General features: G+C 43.5%; 1 protein-coding gene across 1 annotated transcript in view; it reads right to left on the bottom strand.

The window, feature by feature from the left end:
* Positions 1–17,712, bottom strand: part of ITGA1 (integrin subunit alpha 1) — a 183,594-nt gene that overhangs the window by 38,636 nt on the left and 127,246 nt on the right. The window contains exons 14-22 of the mRNA XM_066240685.1: positions 16,628–16,888; positions 14,182–14,312; positions 12,291–12,457; positions 10,807–10,943; positions 8,463–8,573; positions 5,744–5,953; positions 3,377–3,457; positions 1,900–1,976; positions 650–739 (exon numbers count right to left, since the gene is read on the bottom strand). Of these exons, the coding sequence (XP_066096782.1) occupies positions 650–739; positions 1,900–1,976; positions 3,377–3,457; positions 5,744–5,953; positions 8,463–8,573; positions 10,807–10,943; positions 12,291–12,457; positions 14,182–14,312; positions 16,628–16,888 (1,265 nt within the window). The remainder of the gene's footprint in view (positions 1–649; positions 740–1,899; positions 1,977–3,376; positions 3,458–5,743; positions 5,954–8,462; positions 8,574–10,806; positions 10,944–12,290; positions 12,458–14,181; positions 14,313–16,627; positions 16,889–17,712) is intronic.

Below are 17,712 nucleotides of genomic sequence, written 5' to 3'. Positions count from 1 at the left end.
CATGATAAAACTTTTAAACTGAAAGTGAATCCGACTCTTACATTTTTTTTTTTTGCATTCATTGCGCATGTTTATTTAGCCAAAGCTTGACATCCTGCTTAAACCAGGGAAAGTATAGTAGGAAAGGTGGCCAACATGACTGGTATTTGGATGGATCAGGAATTATTCAGAGAAAGGAGGGTATGTGAAAAGCCAAAGACATCAACAGCTCCTGTCCATGAGAAATATTTAATCTCGAGCATCCGGAACAGACAGATGGCTCAGACCCCACACGAGGGAAACAACAGCCTCTAAACAAGCTGGTGACCTCTGAGAACACTTCTGTGAAGGACGTCTGGGTCTTCACCTTGCACTTCGATTCAAGACTGAGCTGCTCATGCAACCCTGTATCACTATCCCCTCATAGTGTACATTGTGTAGTACGCTGGTTATCAAATTCAGAGTGCATGAGAATTACCCAACGGGCTTTACTTAACACTGATTTCTGGGCCCTTCCCCCAGAGTTTCTGAGTCGGTACGTCTGGGGTGGGGCCTCCGATGTTGTCTTTCTCATAAGTGATGAGGGCTATGGCCAGGGACCAGCGACCACCCTTCCAGAGCCCCCAAGGTCCTAGAAAGGCAGCCACATAAAAATGCAGTGCCCTCCTACCTGTAAAACTGGAGTCCAACTTCATATTTCACTGGGATGGAAATGTTCACCTCGTTGTCGGAAAGGGCTTCCGGGGGCTCCTCGCTGTCACTAGAAAATGCACAGAGCACATTCAGATAAATCGTTCAACCACTGACCAGGTGGAGGTATTTCTGAGCATTGGAAAGAGGAGCTTAAATTAGTAACTAGACAAAAGTACATTCAATGCTTGGCCTTTTAATGGGGTGGGGAGGGAGCCCAGAGATGGGTATGGTTAAAGGTCCCCGGGTTGATTCTGAAGCACAACCAGGGTTTAAGACCAGGGTTGAAGACCACATTGACTCATCCCCAAGCTTCTCAAGAGTCCATGAAGGTAATCTTAAGAATGCTTGGGTCTGTTCTTAAACACACAGATCATTGGGTTTCTCTCCTAGGAACATGGACTTGGTGGGTCCAAATTGGGGCCTGGGACTTCTGTGTTTTTAACAGGTGATTCTAACTTACTTATCAGAGATGAGGACCTTACAAAGAGATACAATGAGGGTCACACAACTGAGAACAAATCTAAAACCTTATTCTACCCTGAATAACAAGAAGTTATATACTAGTCTCAGCCCCCCATGGTAACATTCACCCATGAAGAGGTATGTGCCCTTAATAATTTTCATATTCCTACAGTGACTCATTCAATATCTTGTCCATTGTAGATTTCAAATAAGTATTCATTGAGTTCAATTGTACACAGAGAATTTATCCATCGAATTATTCTCTCATTTATTCATTCATTCTACATTTATTTAGTGATTATTAGATGCCAGGCACCATGGTAGTTACTTGAAATTAAAGCAATAAAAGATAGAACTATATTTCAGGAAGCATTTGGTCTGTTGGGTAATAGTGGTTAGAAGAAAATTAAGCCCCTGTTTAAGTTTACTTATTATCCTTTTGCTTCTTTTTAGTCTATGTAGTCTGTGTCATTTTTCAGAAGCTTTGATTGGTTTGGGAAAAAAACAATTATTAAGCCACTGAAAAGTATCATAAAACTAAATCTGTCTTGATGAGCAGCCAGAAAAAGTTTTTTAAATAAGTAGAGACTGTATAATTTTAAATAACTTTAAATGCAATTTGGCAGATAGAAGTGATGTGTGATTACATGTTCTAAAGCTCCTAGAACAAATGGTTTCATCCAGTTAGAGCACTATTCTTATAAAATAAAAATGTCTTTATTTTGCTAATTATACACACACACTCATGCACAACCATAAACCAACCTTGTTGCACTTAAGAGAATGGTCACATTTTCCATGAGATAAGACGTGTTAAATTGAAATAATACTTTGAAAGTTACCTATGAAATAAAAATATGCATCTTTAGGACCAGATAAAGAAAACTTTTCCTTAGATTACAATGCTGAGTTACAGAAATGACATGACCTAAACTCACATCATGAATTATTTAAGAAATATGATTTTACAAAATAAAAATTCATGTTTCAAAAATAAAATAAGATATCATGTACACGTCCTTTTCAAGTTGAAATGTAATATTGTTTGCATAGTAACATTGAATTTAAACAATTATTCCAATTATATTAATAAAAATAACATACTAATCAGAAACCATTAACATAAAGGTACATTGTTTGTCTTATTGTATTTCCAATAAGAAATATAATATAAGATCACAATCATAAATAATATAATTATGGAATGATCATAATTAAAGTCTCTTGAATGTATGTATATCTTCAAATATCAGCAACCAGTTATATATATATTTAATGTAAAATAGAGAAAAAGATACTTGGCTTCATGAATTTGACAGTGTAAAAAGTTTTGCACCTTTGAGGAATAACAACAACAAATAAATCAAACGAAAGACTTGGCTATTTAGAATAAACTAAACTATAAAAAAAGTACTGAGTTTTGCTTACAAAAGTGCAGTTAAAATACTGTTTTTTGTTCTACTGACTCTCTGATACAGGTAACTTAATTCTGAGAAATTCTTCCAGACACTAAAGACCTCATAGCATACGATTGGATTTTATTTATATAAAAATGTCAGAATAGGCAAATCCACAGAGAAAGGCAGCAGATTAGTGGTTGTCTGGGGTTTGGGAGGAGCTGCTGAGGGAAAAACAGCAGTACCTGGTAGAGCCTCCAGGGTTTCCTTTGGGGATGTGAGAATGTTCTAAGATGGATTGTGGTGACAGCTGCACACTTCACAATTCGTTGGGTAAACTAACACCCAATGAATTGTATTCTTTAAATGAGTGAATTGTAGGGAATCCGGATTATAGCTCAATGAGGCTTTTATTAAGAAGAGAGATGCATGAGTCCACTAAATTGTGCATCTGAACTGTATAGTTTTGTTAACCAGTGTCACTCCACAAATTCAATTTAAAAAAAAAGAGAGAGAAATGACAGCGGAGTTTTTATATAAAGTTCTAAACCAAATTGGACAAAAGAAACTTTCCTACATGTGAGCAAAGCCCACCACACAGGGGACTCTAATGCGTGCACGTTCTAGCTCCATGTGATCAGATAACATTATCCGGCATAAATTTGTCATTTTGTCTTTCGTGTCTGAATTAGGCTCATGCAACAATTGCCTTTCGATTTCAAGGGCTCAAAATTCAAACTCTCATCTTCCTCACCGACCTCACCCTGGAAAGAGTTACATGTTTGTCTTTGAGCATATTATTACTCATATCCAGTTGCTGCTTGTATTCTGTATCGTCTGCTTACCATTTCTCCTCTTCTCAGGAATGGATACCCAACTTTACATGTGATATTGTGGTTGGATTCACAGCTGTCTTTCTGGATCGCCTAGGAAGAGAATCGGAGACCCGGAATCAGAGTGGTTACGCAGGTGACTTCCTCAAGCCTGGCTTGCTAGCATCTTCCCAGCTGTGCCCTACACTCAACCTTGCTGAGATTTGTCCTTCAATTTAGTTGGGGAAGTCACAGCCTTCTAGGATCACCTGTCTCACAACCCGTGGAAATCTGAAAACACCACTGATATTCAGGGGGCTGGCAGGACAGAGTACATCATGCTCTCTGTCCAGATCTTCCTTCCACTGTAAGATGGGAGAGCTCGCAGCCCCTGCCTCACAGGTGACTGGGGGACTGGATGCAACAGTCACAGACAAGATGGGCCCAGGGAAGCCCACAGCGACTGGCAGACGAGAGGAGTTCAGTGCAGTGTGGGAGCGGGGACCGCCGGGACTGGACTCCTGACTCCATCACTGTTGGTTGCATCCTTGTCAAGACTCCTAATTTTCTGTCCAGTGGGGTTAGTTATACTCTTCCTCATTAAGTTTAAAAATGCTGCTGAATATGAGACAGCGTTATTTTATATATACGTATATACCAATAAAGAGAAAATAGAATGCTGCTAGGTTAATAAACACACCATCAAGTGCAAATGCAACTACAGAAAGGTTCAAATGTGGAGGGCAAGGGTTTGTTTTAGAATCGCTGCACCATGGGAATACCCACTTACAAAAGAATGAATGAGAATGGAACACATAAGGCCTGGCATACAATACGGCTCAAGAAAAGATGCAACCATTGTTCCTGTCACTGTTAACAGAGCAGAGGAGATGCGTCCTGTTTTTTTAAGTTGCTGTCTGTCCAAGATCATGGAGGCCCTGGCTGGTTAGCTCAGTGGTAAAGGGTCAGCCTGGCATGTGGATGTTCCAGGTTTGATTCCTGATCAGGGCACACAGAAAAAGTGACCATTTGCTTCCCCCCCGCCCAATCTCTTTTTTCCACTCCTGCATCCATGGCTCATTTAAGCAAGTTGGCCCCAGGCACTAAGGATGGCTCCATGGCCTCACCTCAGGTGCTAAAATTAGCTCGGTTGCCAAACAATGGAACAGCAGCCCCAGATGGGCAGAGCATCGCCTGGTAGGGGGCTTACCAGGTGAATCCTGGTCAAGGTTCACGCAGAAGTCTGTCTCTCTGCCTCCCCTCTTCTCGCTTAATATTAAAAAAAAATAATAGAAAGAAAAAAGACCACAGAGGCAGAGGAGGTGGATACAGCCCATGATCACAACAGTAACCCTTTCCATTGTTACTTTGTACATTGAGATTTATAATTAACACTTTTAATCAAATATATATGGCTGTAATATAAAACATTTACCAAGTCTATCTTAATCACATTACTAAAGTGATGTCTTAACAAATGGAGAAAAAAATATCAGTGACGATATAAATTTACAGAAACAAAACAATAGAATCTAATGTTCTCTATAATGAGTGTATTTGCTTTTAATATAAATGATATTAAAATTATTAATTCATGTATAATTAATTTACCTGAATACCTACAGAATTTTAACTCAAGGGGATTCATTCAGAGATCAGAAATTAGAAGCAAAGTTCAAGTTTGGAAGTATGTACCAATTACTCCTGATAAGTAACTTATGCAGCTATGTGTTATTGCCAAAATAATTTGAAAGTTTCTGCATGACAGTGAAACAGTCATTTCACATAACTCTCTGGTCTGTGTAAGGATTTTACACAGAAAGTGGGGAATAGCATCTTGATTTTTCTGCATGCAAATGTTTTTGGTTCAACACCTGCATTACTCCCTCTCTGCACGTCTGCGAAACTGTTTTGACTCTGATTACTATGTTTATTTTTTCTTGACTCAGTCTCAATTACAGCGCTTTAAAGATTTGGTGAAACATGATTTTGATAAATCAGAGATCCTCTTTTCATACTGAACCCAAGAAGAGACACACATCTCTGAAGAATTATGTCAAAACAGAAATGTTGGTATTTTCATTATTAGAGAGTACTTGTTTTGTAGAAAATGCTTTCCCTTCTTACAAAAATCAGTGTAGTAAACATAATCAGTTCAGTAGTATGAAAAGTAGGTTCAATAAATCCTTATTCCAAGTGTTGACCGGGAATCCTGAGGTCGCCGGTTCGAGGCCCTAGGCTTGCCCAGGCCACATACAAGAAACAGTTATGACTTGATGCTTCCCATTCCTCCCCTCTATCTCTCTCTCCTCTCTTTAAAAAAATCAATAAATAAAATCTATAAAATAAGTAAATAAATCCTTATTCCGAGAGTAGATAAATGAGACACTGAAAGTTTACCTCAATTCCAGCAAACACCAGATTTGGAGAATAATGCAGCATGGTTCTGGTGTTATAGGCACTGTCTCCTTTGTTTCTGACTGTGAGGCTGATGTTGAGCTTGTCGTTGTGGGACCGGACGATGAGCAGCCCCTTTTCCGCGGTGGACACGTCCAGCGTGAGGTCTGAGATACACTTGTCCTTGTTGCCACAGTCTTTGGCAAAGGGGATCTGAAATGGTCCCAGGAAAACATGTTCCAAAATGTAGCGAAGTGTTATCGAGTAAAAGGAATGACATATGGACAAGCACGCTAAGCAACTCATGAAGAAAACAGATGTCACTGCAGAAATCATACAGCATTTTATACCTGTCCCTATACATTGTAGCGGAAATGAATAAACGTTTACTTTTGGGTACAAATTCCTGCAGTCCTTTAAAGAATGCATGGTTTTCACATATATTTTTCACTGGCTTTAGTTGGCTAGATTAACATAATACTTAAAAAAATATTAAGTCAAGGATAGTAAGGTCTAAATCTATGAGAGGACAACACTTGAACACTGGTCTCCAATGATGACATTTCCTATGGAAAAGATTCCAATGTTTAGGAACATTGGATAGGTCAGTCAGGAGGGCGGAAAAGTCAGGTCACAAAACGGGGACCTTTCCTTGTTGCCTCCCCTTCAGGAAGCCCTCCCTCCTTACCCACCCACCACCCAGGACTGCCCTGTGCACCCTTCCTAGGTACCCTTCAGTTCTCTGCACCCCCTAGGTACCCCTCAAGTCCTCTGCACCCCCCTAGGTGCCCCTCAAGTCCTCTGCACCCCCCTAGGTGCCCCTCAAGTCCTCTGCACCCCTCCCTAGATTCCTTCCAGCCCAGTCATCCCCATCTCCCCTCCCTGGTCTCCCGCACCCACCGTGCCCCTGCAGTCATTCTCTACATGGCAGGTGAAACCATCCATAGCACCTGACCACTCTTCCCAAAAGCGTTACTCTGGGCCGGGCACCAGCGTGAATGCCTGGCTCCCACACCTCCCACCTCTCCCACATCCCTATCCCTTCATCTTCTGCTTGTTGAGATGAGTGAGTTCTCTTTATACCTCAGAACCTTTACTCACGTCCCCCCTCCCACCTGGAACCCTGATTCCCCCACTTCTCTGCCAAGGACGGAAGTCACCCTGTCCCTCAGGGCTCAGCTGCAGGCACTGCCAGGGGACAGCCCAGCCCAGGCAGCAGCCTCTCTGGGAGCTCTGGGTTCATTCCCCTCATGGCATGCACGCTCACGGTCGCCTCATGCCTGTGTCCGAGGCTGGACTGTGGCTCTGCTGCTTGCTGTGTCTAAAGTAGTCTGTAAACAGATTTGGAAGGAAAGAAAGAAGAAAGGAAAGAAGGAAGGAAGGGAGGGAGGGAGGGAGAAAGGGAAGGAGGGAGGGAGGGAGGGAGGGAAGGAGGGAGGAAGAAAGGAAGGAAGGAAGGAAGGAGGAAGGAAGGAGGAAGGAAAGGGGAAAGAAAGAAGGAAGGAAGGAAGGAAAGAAGGAAGGAAGGGAGGGAGGGAGGGAGGAGAAGGGAGGGAGGGAGGAAGGAAGGAAGGAAAGAAGGAAGAGGGAGGGAGGAAGAAGAGCAGAAGGTGGGGGCGTGGGGCAAACTGGTCCCTGTCCCAGAGCTCTCTGCTGGTGCCCCACTTGAGGCCCCTCCTTCTGCAGGTGCACTCCCTCCCTCAGGGCTGGGGCGGGGGCTCTGAATGCAGAGGCAGGACCTGGGGGAACACAGTTCAGTCCCTTCCCATCTCTTCTGCTTCCAGGCGGCATGGCATGCCCATGGGAAGCACACATTCTGCTCTATGCCTCCATTGTCATGAGGTGGGCCCCCATGAAGAAGGCCTGACATCGCTGGTGACCCATTTGGTTACTGTAGCCCATGTCTGGTTCAGTAGGAGAACCCCCATTCTACCTAGAATAGTTTTTAAAAAAAATAGTGTCAGCCCTGGCCGGTTGGCTCAGTGGTAGAGCATCGGCCTGGCGTGCAGAAGTCCCGGGTTCGATTCCCGGCCAGGGCACACAGGAGAAGCGCCCATCTGCTTCTCTACCCCCCCCCTCCTTCCTCTCTGTCTCTCTCTTCCCCTCCCGCAGCCGAGGCTCCACTGGAGCAAAGATGGCCCGGGCATTGGGGATGGCTCCTCGGCCTCTGCCCCAGGCGCTAGAGTGACTCTGGTCGCAACAGAGCGACGCCCCAGAGGGGCAGAGCATCACCCCCTGGTGGGCAGAGCGTTGCCCCCTGGTGGGCATGCCGGGTGGATCCCAGTCGGGTGCATGCGGGAGTCTGTCTGACTGTCTCTCTCCGTTTCCGGCTTCAGAAAAATACAGAAAAAAAAATAGTGTCAAGTTCATTAGTAAATGAGCAAAGAATGCTCCATTTCACCAAGCCATGTCTTTCTTCAATTGGCCCTGAATTTAGGAGAGGTAAAAACAGGTGTCACTTATAAGTCTACTTAAACTCCAATAATAGAAAGTTTAAAATGTTGGGAAAAGTCCATAGGAAGAGTCTAGATCTTTTTCTTTCATTTTAATATAACTGATTTAGAGTTGTTGTGTCTGTTGGAATGATGAGGTTGTTGTACCTTGCTATGCACACGTACAAATAACCCTAAGTCAATTATATGTGTGTATGTGCGTCTGTTTATGTATTTCAAGTTTTTTCTTAATAGCCACAAATAGGCATTTCAAATAAAAAAAGACTTACATATTCATGCACCGAATTTGGTAGAGAATCATCAAGAATGGGCCCATTTTCTGGATCGCTAAGATTAAAATCCAAAGTCACACGTACAGAGTCCCGAAAGTCATGCTTGTCCTAGAGGTCAAAACACAAAATATATCATGAGCATCCTATTTCCTGGGTGTTCTGGCCTTGTTATGGCTTCCTTCTTCTGTCCCTGTGGGCCAGCCTTACTGGGACCTTCCTGTGCACCTGACCTGACAGGCGACCTCATCAGACTTGCCCTTCTGGAGCCTGCCCGACCTCTGCCAGGACCTGGGCCCCAGCTGGCATGCAGAGGGGCCTGCAGGAGTGATGGCACTGGTCATACTTTGCCATGTCGGGATGAACCACTCGAAGCTACCTGCATAACAATGTCATTTCTGTTGAGACCCCGAGCTAACAACCACTGTGTAATACTTTTAGCAAAGCACCCTGAACTCAGAACAGCAAACTTCTTTTAAATTGAGTTGCATTTCATGAATATACTATCATATATATCTTTTTATTTTATTTTTTAGCGAGAGAGACAGAGAGAAAGACAGACAGGGACAGACAGACAGGAAGGGAGAGAGATGAGAAGAATCAATTCTTCACTGCAGCACCTTAGTTGTTCATTGATTTCTTTCTCATATGTGCCTTGACCCAGGGGCTCCAGCAGAGCGAGTGACCCCTTGCTCAAGACAGAGACCTTGGGCCCCTGCCAGCGACTATGGGGTCATGTCTATGATACCATGCTCAAGCCAGCGACCCCATGCTCACGCTGGTGACCTCAGGGTTTTGAACCTGGGTCCTCTGTGTCCCAGGCTGATGCTCTATCCACAGTGCCACGACCTGGTCAGGCAATATGTACTATATATCTTGCATTATAAGAACGGTATGATGTGAATGATGTATAAAAAATGCTCATATGATCATGATTGTTTAGACTGTCATTCCGTAACAACCATCTTTCATGGCCTGTCCAGAATTAGGAGTTTTGTACACAATACTGAGAAGTATTTCAGTCATCCTCCAAGATGAGTAACTACCACAGGCATTATTTTACAGATGAAAAACCGAACTTCTAAGCCATGAGACAACTTTGCCAAAATCCCTTGGATACGAATTCCAACCTGGCTGAGTCCAGGACAAATGTGAAAGTGTCCATTAAGATCCAGAAGAAATTTGGCAATTTGGAAACTAGTTCATTTCTTGCAACACCAGTGCTAGATACCTAGATACCTAAATTCTGGACAAATGTACACATGACCATGACTTTCAACAGGTGGGAGGCAGTGCCACCCTTGGCTTCACGCCCTGACCCATTTTATCCATGTTTCAACTCCTAAATGCCCAGTCCTCATGGGCTCATACGGGAGGGACAATGTCAGTCCTCATGGGCTCATACGGGAGGGACAATGTCAGTCCTCATGGGCTCATACGGGAGGGACAACGTCAGTCCTCATGGGCTCATACAGGAGGGACAACGTCAGTCCTCATGGGCTCATACGGAGGGACAATGCCAGCCCACCCCGCCCCATCCCCAAGCATAGTTTCACCTTAGTAGTGACAGAATAAGTTTATTGTGTTCGGTGTCGTGGGGAATACTGAATGAAAATCACCGAGGAATGTCTCTAAGTGTCCGTCTCAGTTACTAACGTCAGAGTTCCCTCATTGCGTGCATTCCACCCTTCTTTAAAGAGAAAATATTTAAGATACACTTGCCCTCCATCAGGATGCTCCCTACATAAACGGTGACCCAATAAACTACATTAAAATGATTCAAGCTAGCTTAACAGCTATTTCTAGAGATTAATGATTTATTTTCCAAGGTCCCCGTTCTACTCAAATAGAAAGAAATTTAGGGAGCATAAGGCTTCCAGAATATAAAGACGTATCTCTCCTTTCAATTTTAAGTCAAGGAATGAAATGCATCATTCAGGATGAGAAGAGACCTCAGAAAGCACAGGACCCAACTGTTCTGCCTCAGGACACTTAATTATGTGTCCTGAGGCGAATGAGGATGATAGAACTTAAATGTTCTCAAGTTGAAAGAATAAATGAAGAGACAGGTCTCTCATTGACCACTGCCCCGGGCCCTTCACTATTCTGTGAGGCGTGGCTGTCTGACAACACCCACCGGAAAGACCAGAGAGAGTTTGACAAAATGTTTTCTGTAATGAGATCCTACCTGTGATTTTCTGACGAAAGGGAACACGCGCAATAAAGTTTATTTTGTGATGTGCACTTTGAAATAAAACAGTAAAGATTTGACTGGCTTAAAATAAGACATCTATGCTGTGTTCTTGATTTGGAATAAGGCAGCGATAATAAATGATTTACTTGCCAACATGTAGAAGAAGTGCTTAGTGCATTTTGATTCTCGAACTGTGATGTCTCTTTGAATCTTTCTCTCTTGAGTTCCGGAGAAGAAACTTCGTGATATCTGTCTTAGTGAATCTAGGGTGACACGGTACTGCATATCTATAAAAAATGAAAGAAAAGAATGGACAGAAATGTTTTCAGGGTGATATTTTTAGGACCCAACTTATTAAATTAGCATGCTAAAAAATAATTTCTTTGGCAGTCAACAAAAAGCTTCTATTCCTCAGTATATCTACACTACCATAGAATGATGGTATTCACAGTCATGAAGATAACCTCGAGGAATTCCATAGAATTGCTTTGTGCATTCACTATGCCTTTGACATTTAATTACACTTCTTTTGTAATATATATGCGTGCACATACACCCCTATGTCTCACCTAATTTTCTGGTCATGCCTGTGTCTACTGGATTTACTTGCTTAGAATATTGATCATGTTATATTTCAACAGAGACAAACATACATACAATGACATTTATAAAAAAATGTCATTTTAGACGATGTCCAAAGCATATAATAAAATGAGCTTACTAAGTAAGTTAAATAAAATAAACATACCACAATAAGGAAAACAAGTTAAACCTTATCATTTCTAGGAGGGTGATAAGCCTTCTCATCTGATTGCTTAGTTACTATATAAACATTCACAAAGACTGAAAGAATGTTGGGTATGGAAATGTAAGTCACCCTTTTCCATTCCTGCACCTCCTTTATCGCCTAGTCAGGGGCCACGGCAGAGCATCTCTGTGCCCATAGGTGGGGCGAGCTAAGGGCAATGGATTGTGAAGGTGAATATTTCTTCTCGCCCCGGCGATGCTTGGTCTGCAGAGGGAATGGCTCTTCTGTAGCCAGCAGCCTTCACAGTTCTGACTCCAACATATTTTAATTTCAATAAAAAGCTTTAGAAAGAGCCGTGTGTGGGGAGGCGGGGGACACCGGGCTGCTGCGACATGCCTGAATGCCGGACTCAAAAATGAGAGTCACCTGAGTGCAGCAAAGGGCTGCTGGGAAGGGGGGGTGGCACAGCCCTCACATAGTCCGCAATCCCAGTCCTGCCAGGGAGGGGCCGGGAAGAGGGCATGCTTGGTGGTGAAGACGCAGAGGAATGCCCCGGGCTCCTGTGAAGCCCAGTTCCTAAACTCTCTCTCTCTCTCTCTCTCTCCTGTTGACTCTTTTAGGCACCTGATTGTTTACAGTAAGCGCAGAGCTACGGGGGCTCTGGAATGTTGCGGTCATCATGTACAGGGTCTGCTCCAGACCTACTGGGTTCCGCAACCCATTCCTTCTGCAACAGAGCTTTTTCAGGGTTCCTAGTGTTCACCAGGGCAGAGGGGACGCGCGGGTCCCTGGCGTAGGGGACCACCGCGTCTGACGGATATCATCGCACGGGACAACGGCACTGCCCTGCTGCCCCGCACCACGCACAGCGCCGGCCACCACTCACCGGCTTCATACACCGTGTCCTCTTTGGACTTCAACCTCACGTCGAAGCACAGCGTGGCGTTGATGCACACCGTCTCCTTGCCCTCCATGCGGCAGTTCTTCTTCTCGATGTTCACTTTGTTCGGTTCAAAAGTCATGGTCACTTTCACCACAGCCACATCTCGGGACCTAGAGACACAGGAACCACGGTCATGAAGGCCACCAGCCGGCGAGTAGACAGTGAGCACAGTGAGGGGTGAGTCTTTGCGGAAAGCAGGGCCCTGGCAACACCATGTCTCGGCTGGATTTAACACAGACAAGTGTGTCTGATGTTGTGAGGACACTCAGGTTGTTCTGGAATCACATTGGGCTTTTGTTTCTAGAAGGTAGAAGAATATGCCACTCCAAAATAGGATCATCAAAGTTCAGGACATGCCCCCACCCCCAACAGTCTGCACTGATACATTGTTTCCTGCTGCAGACCCTGGAAAAACAGCAAATGCAGAGGCAGGCCTTGCCTGGGCTCCCCCACCTGCCTGAGACAGAGCCTTCAAAAGGGACAAATCCGCTCCCCGGGGGTCTCGTTAGCCAGAGCATACCGACTCCTCACAGGAGAGGGGACAAGGGGTGCACACAACCCTCAGACAAGCCGCAACACAAACTTGCGCACCTCCATCGCTGCCTCTGAGGGCCATCTTTCCTAGAGATATGTACTGCCCCTAAGAGACCTACACTTTCCTATTAAAGTGGTGCTTGCCTGAAGTCCAGGGTGCCCCGAGGAGTTCCTCATTTTCCCCGGAGATACCCCATGTGTCTGTAAGGTATACATGTTAATTTTTTAAATTTGGAAGAATTCAAACAAAAACAAAATGCATGTACTCTTTGTCCCTGACACTGATGACTTCTGATTTCAGGGAGTCCCACGGTCCCAGCCTCTTGCTGACAGCCTTCTCCTTTTCTGAGCACAGCCTTTCAGTTTACTTTTCTCTCTAGTTATAAGTATAGCAACTTCATACATAGTTATATGTACAGCAACTGTAGACACCATTATGTGAATAGCAACTGTAATGCCGTCATATGTGTGGCAGCTGTCCATATTGTTATATGTATAGCAGCTGTATATATAGTTATATGTGAAGCTAAAACATGTTTTTTTTTTAACAGAATGGTTATTATCTGTGTACGATTTAGTGTACAATTTTTATTTGACTGTTAGTTTTATCTTAAATTATGACAGTCGTCAATTTCCAGGTCTCTATCTTCACCTTGGTCTCCCACAATTTTCTTTACTACTCTTCTAGGTAAATTTTTGGGAACATAACCACTGAGGTTTATTTTCACCTGAATTACATTAAGCCCATGGTCAATTTGGAAGAATCAACATGTATACTTTCCATCAAGGTCCGTATCATAAATATAACTTTTATTTGTTAAATTTTTCCTGTATAGGTCTTAATGAAGTCTGTAACATTTTAAAAAATTATCATACAAAATTCTCCATCGTGCTGTTCTTCATATATGGTTAGCCACTTTTTTCAAATAAAGTTCTTCCTGAAGTTGTTTCTCTAACTATTTAAAGCTAGAGTTATTAATGCTATCAATTAATAAATCATTTTATAAATAAGTAATTGAATACAATTACATTATTATATGTATTCAACCATCGACTAGGATTTTAAAATTAATTGAAATTAATTTTGGGATGCGGGCAATTTGAAAGGCTGAGCCAAATTACGTGTTGATTTTACTTGTTCCTTTGACATGGTCTTCCAGCTTACCAAGCTGCATCATTTTTATCTGAATAACGAAGCACAAAATGCAATACATAATTTGGTGTAATGTAAGCTTTAATCATCCTCTGACCTCTAGAACTAAAATATTTAAGATTCATTGGGTGTTATTAAAATACATACCAGAAGAGGGCAGCACCACCAAGGCCCCCGATTGTCACATCAGTCAGACCGTCACCATTTAAATCCATCTCTCCGTGAATGGACTGGCCGAAAAATTTCAGCGTCTCTCCATCTCCACCTGATGGAATACGCTGTGCAAATCGAGAGAATCGAGAGTTCTCATATCAGAAGAGTCTCTTCAAAAACCATATCAAATAAATCTGAGACCTTGGGATTGGTTAACAGGAACTTCAAAGAACTTTTGGGAAAAGTGCCCAAGAGACCCCTCATGTGGAGGGAGACAAGAGAAATTACTCAAATTTTTTTCCCTGAAGGATATTCTTTTTATAGCACAGACAAATTATTTCAGGGTTCCTGACACCGAGGGGGGGGGGATATGTGGAAATTATATAACATCATCTCGTCTGATCCTCAGGGAAAACATTTTAATGGGCTCTGTTTCTGAGTTCCGATCCACTCCCAGGACACAGAGAAGCATCAAGTGCTGGGGACCTTGAACACACACCACACAAGCAGTGGGGAAGTAGGACACTGTTTCCGGTCAGTGTGTTCACAGAACTTGGAGCTGGGTATCAGTAATACATTCCACCCAAATATCTGACCATATGTGATCTTCACTGTCTATCGAAAATGGTGCCTCTGTCATGTGCACAATAGACCCATTGCATCCACACGTGTCCACAGTCTGGGAGGGCACGGATGCAGACAGGGTTCTGGAAGGCTGAGCCGTGTGCCTCCCCGCGCGTCATGTACTTCCTCATTTAGCGTTGGTTCAAGCTGATAGTGTTTTATTAGAACCCAGTAGTAAGGAGGCAGGACAGACAGACCCCTCCCTAAACTTGGGGTTGTCCCATCGTCCTATTTTCCACTTAAAAATCATAAAATAAGAAGCCAAAGAAGGCAAAGCCAATGGGAACATTTTCCATGCTTTAATGTTTGTGGCTCATTGGGAAGTGCTGTCTTATATTTTTCCACAAATTGGGGGAGAGATCTGCCTCCTTGGTCCCGGAGGAGCTGGTTCAGTGTGCTGCTGAGACCCCCCCCCCCCCCGCCCCAGCACCTCTGGTTACTATGGAAGCAAGGGAACGCATCCCCACCGATCTGGGGGAGAGCATTTAAAGAAGCTCAACTCTAATAGTCTCTTTTAATGCTGCATCTTGATTTTCTGTCATTTTACAAAATAAATTGCTTATGACAACTCCATTCCTTTTATTAATGATGTTAAATTTTTTACTTTTTTTTTTTTTTACTGCAAATGCCACTCGCTCCATTAAATTTGCAGGGTTGATCCTAAAAGAACAGAGTGGTAGAAAGAACTCTTCCTGTAGACCCTGACCCCTCATGTCCCTGTGGCCAATGGTGTTCATTTCCAGTACAATCAGTATCATTATGATGTTTAACAGAAACAAGCCATTTGTTAAAGGGACAGGAATGTCGTCACTGGCATCCGCCCTTTCTCTGGCTCCACCGCTGTCATTGTGACATCATGAAAAGTTAAGCATGACTTCCCAATTTATCTATAGACTTATCAAATTTATTTATTAGTACATTTTGAGAATTCTCTTGATTACAGAGCCAAAAAGAAGAATCAAATATCCAAAGGAATAATCAATGTTCTAATTTTCTTTTCTTGTTATATCAGCTAGAAAATAGTAAATTCCATTTTATGGACAAGTAGTTGTCCAATGCCTAATTTAAAGATGGCTACTTAAAAACAGAAAATTATGTTAGAAGAATTTCTTTGAATTCTCCGTTTTTTAGAGTGCATTACACACTTCTGAAAATTTATATTTTTCTCACATAGAAAAATAATTATATTTGTGGATTAGAACCATTCACTGATAATAAACTTAAAACAGGAACAGAAAACCCTGACAGTTTAATTATTCAGACTTTTGTTCCAAGAGGGGTTCCTTGTGAGAAAATGATAAAGCCTTGGAAACCCAAATTCATGTGATGAAAGTACACCAATTTAATTCATAAGTATAACTGTAATGCAGTTTTATTATAACAACACGGATACTGACTATAAAACCAATAACTTCATCTCCTTTAACAGCAAAATCACGTCACCAGGGTTCCTCATTCTGAAAGTGGGCCCCTCTGGTTTGGATCAGGTGCATTGCAGGTGTTCAGTGGCAGTATTAAAAATTCTCTTTTATGTGTGTGCTTTAAAAAAATTTGTTTTAGCATTTCAAAAAATTGGGTTATGCAGGCATAGCTAACAACAGAAACACTAGATAAAAGGATGAAATACCAAGCAATTCTTCTATAAAGGCAATTTGGAAGAGAATGAAAAATCGAGTCGCTCAATAGATACAGAAGAATGAAATTAAATAAGTCTTGAAGCAAGACAGGTGAGGCCCGCCCTGGCCGCTTATCACGTGAGGGGCGGGCTGTGGGCCCGCAGGTGTGCTCACCTACGCGGAAGGTGGGTTTGGCTCACCTGCGCGTACTGTTTCCGGAGCGTGCGGCCGATGCTGCCGTGGTAAATGTACACGGCGCCCCCGTGGTCGTCCTCCAGGGGGGCCCCTATCACCACGTCATTAAACCCGTCCAGGTTGAGGTCTTTGACAGCGGCGATGGCGGTTCCGAAGCGAGCCCCGCACGGCTCGTTCTTGTTCTTCTTGGTGCAGGAGTTGTGCTTGAGCGTCGAGCAGCACGTCTGCTTCAGGGGCTGCAGGCTCATCTGGTACTCAAACCTCGTCTGGCAGGAGGAGCAAACGGGACACGGACGGGTTTCTACCGTGACTGTGGCACAGTGTGGCCTTTTTCAGTGCAGGCTAAACTGGCGCCCGTGAATACCCTCTATACATCCAGGGTCACCTTTGTACAATTCCTTGAAACCTGGGTTTATCTGAATTGGGAGATTTTAAAGCATAGATGTGTGGGCAGGAAGACAGACTGAGGATTTTAATGGGTCCTCTGTTTCTTTCTTTTTATTATTATTATTATTATTTTATTTTTTTGTATTTTTCCGAAGCTGGAAACGGGGAGAGACAGTCAGACTCCCGGAAGGGGATCCACCCAGCACGCCCACCAGGGGGCGATGCTCTGCCCCTCCGGGGCATCGCTCTGTTGCAACCAGAGCCACTCCAGCGCCTGGGGCAGAGGCGAGGAGCCATCCCCAGCGCCCGGGCCATCTTTGCTCCAATGGAGCCTCGCTGCGGGAGGGGAAGAGAGACAGAGAGGAAGGGGGGGGGGTGGAGAAGCAGATGGGCGCTTCTCCTGTGTGCCCTGGCTGGGAATTGAACCCGGGACCCCTTGCACGCCAGGCCGACGCTCTACCACTGAGCCAACTGTCCAGGGCTGGGTCCTCTGTTTCATGCAATCGAGATAGTGTGTCCCTCGCAGCATCTTTTCAAAGCAAAGGAGCTGAATCCTGAAGTTCTCAATTCACATCACTTAACCAGAGTAGTGCATCTTTGAAAAGTCTCTATAGATTCTCCCTTACAGAGAAACTTACTCTGTTCAAAAGCAAACTTTTCCCAAACCCATCTAGAGTTACAAAAAAAATAAAAAAGCAACAAC

Source organism: Saccopteryx bilineata, chromosome 1 (assembly GCF_036850765.1).
Source record: "Saccopteryx bilineata isolate mSacBil1 chromosome 1, mSacBil1_pri_phased_curated, whole genome shotgun sequence".
Lineage (NCBI taxonomy): Eukaryota > Metazoa > Chordata > Mammalia > Chiroptera > Emballonuridae > Saccopteryx > Saccopteryx bilineata.
This window is presented reverse-complemented; position numbering and strand designations above follow the sequence as displayed.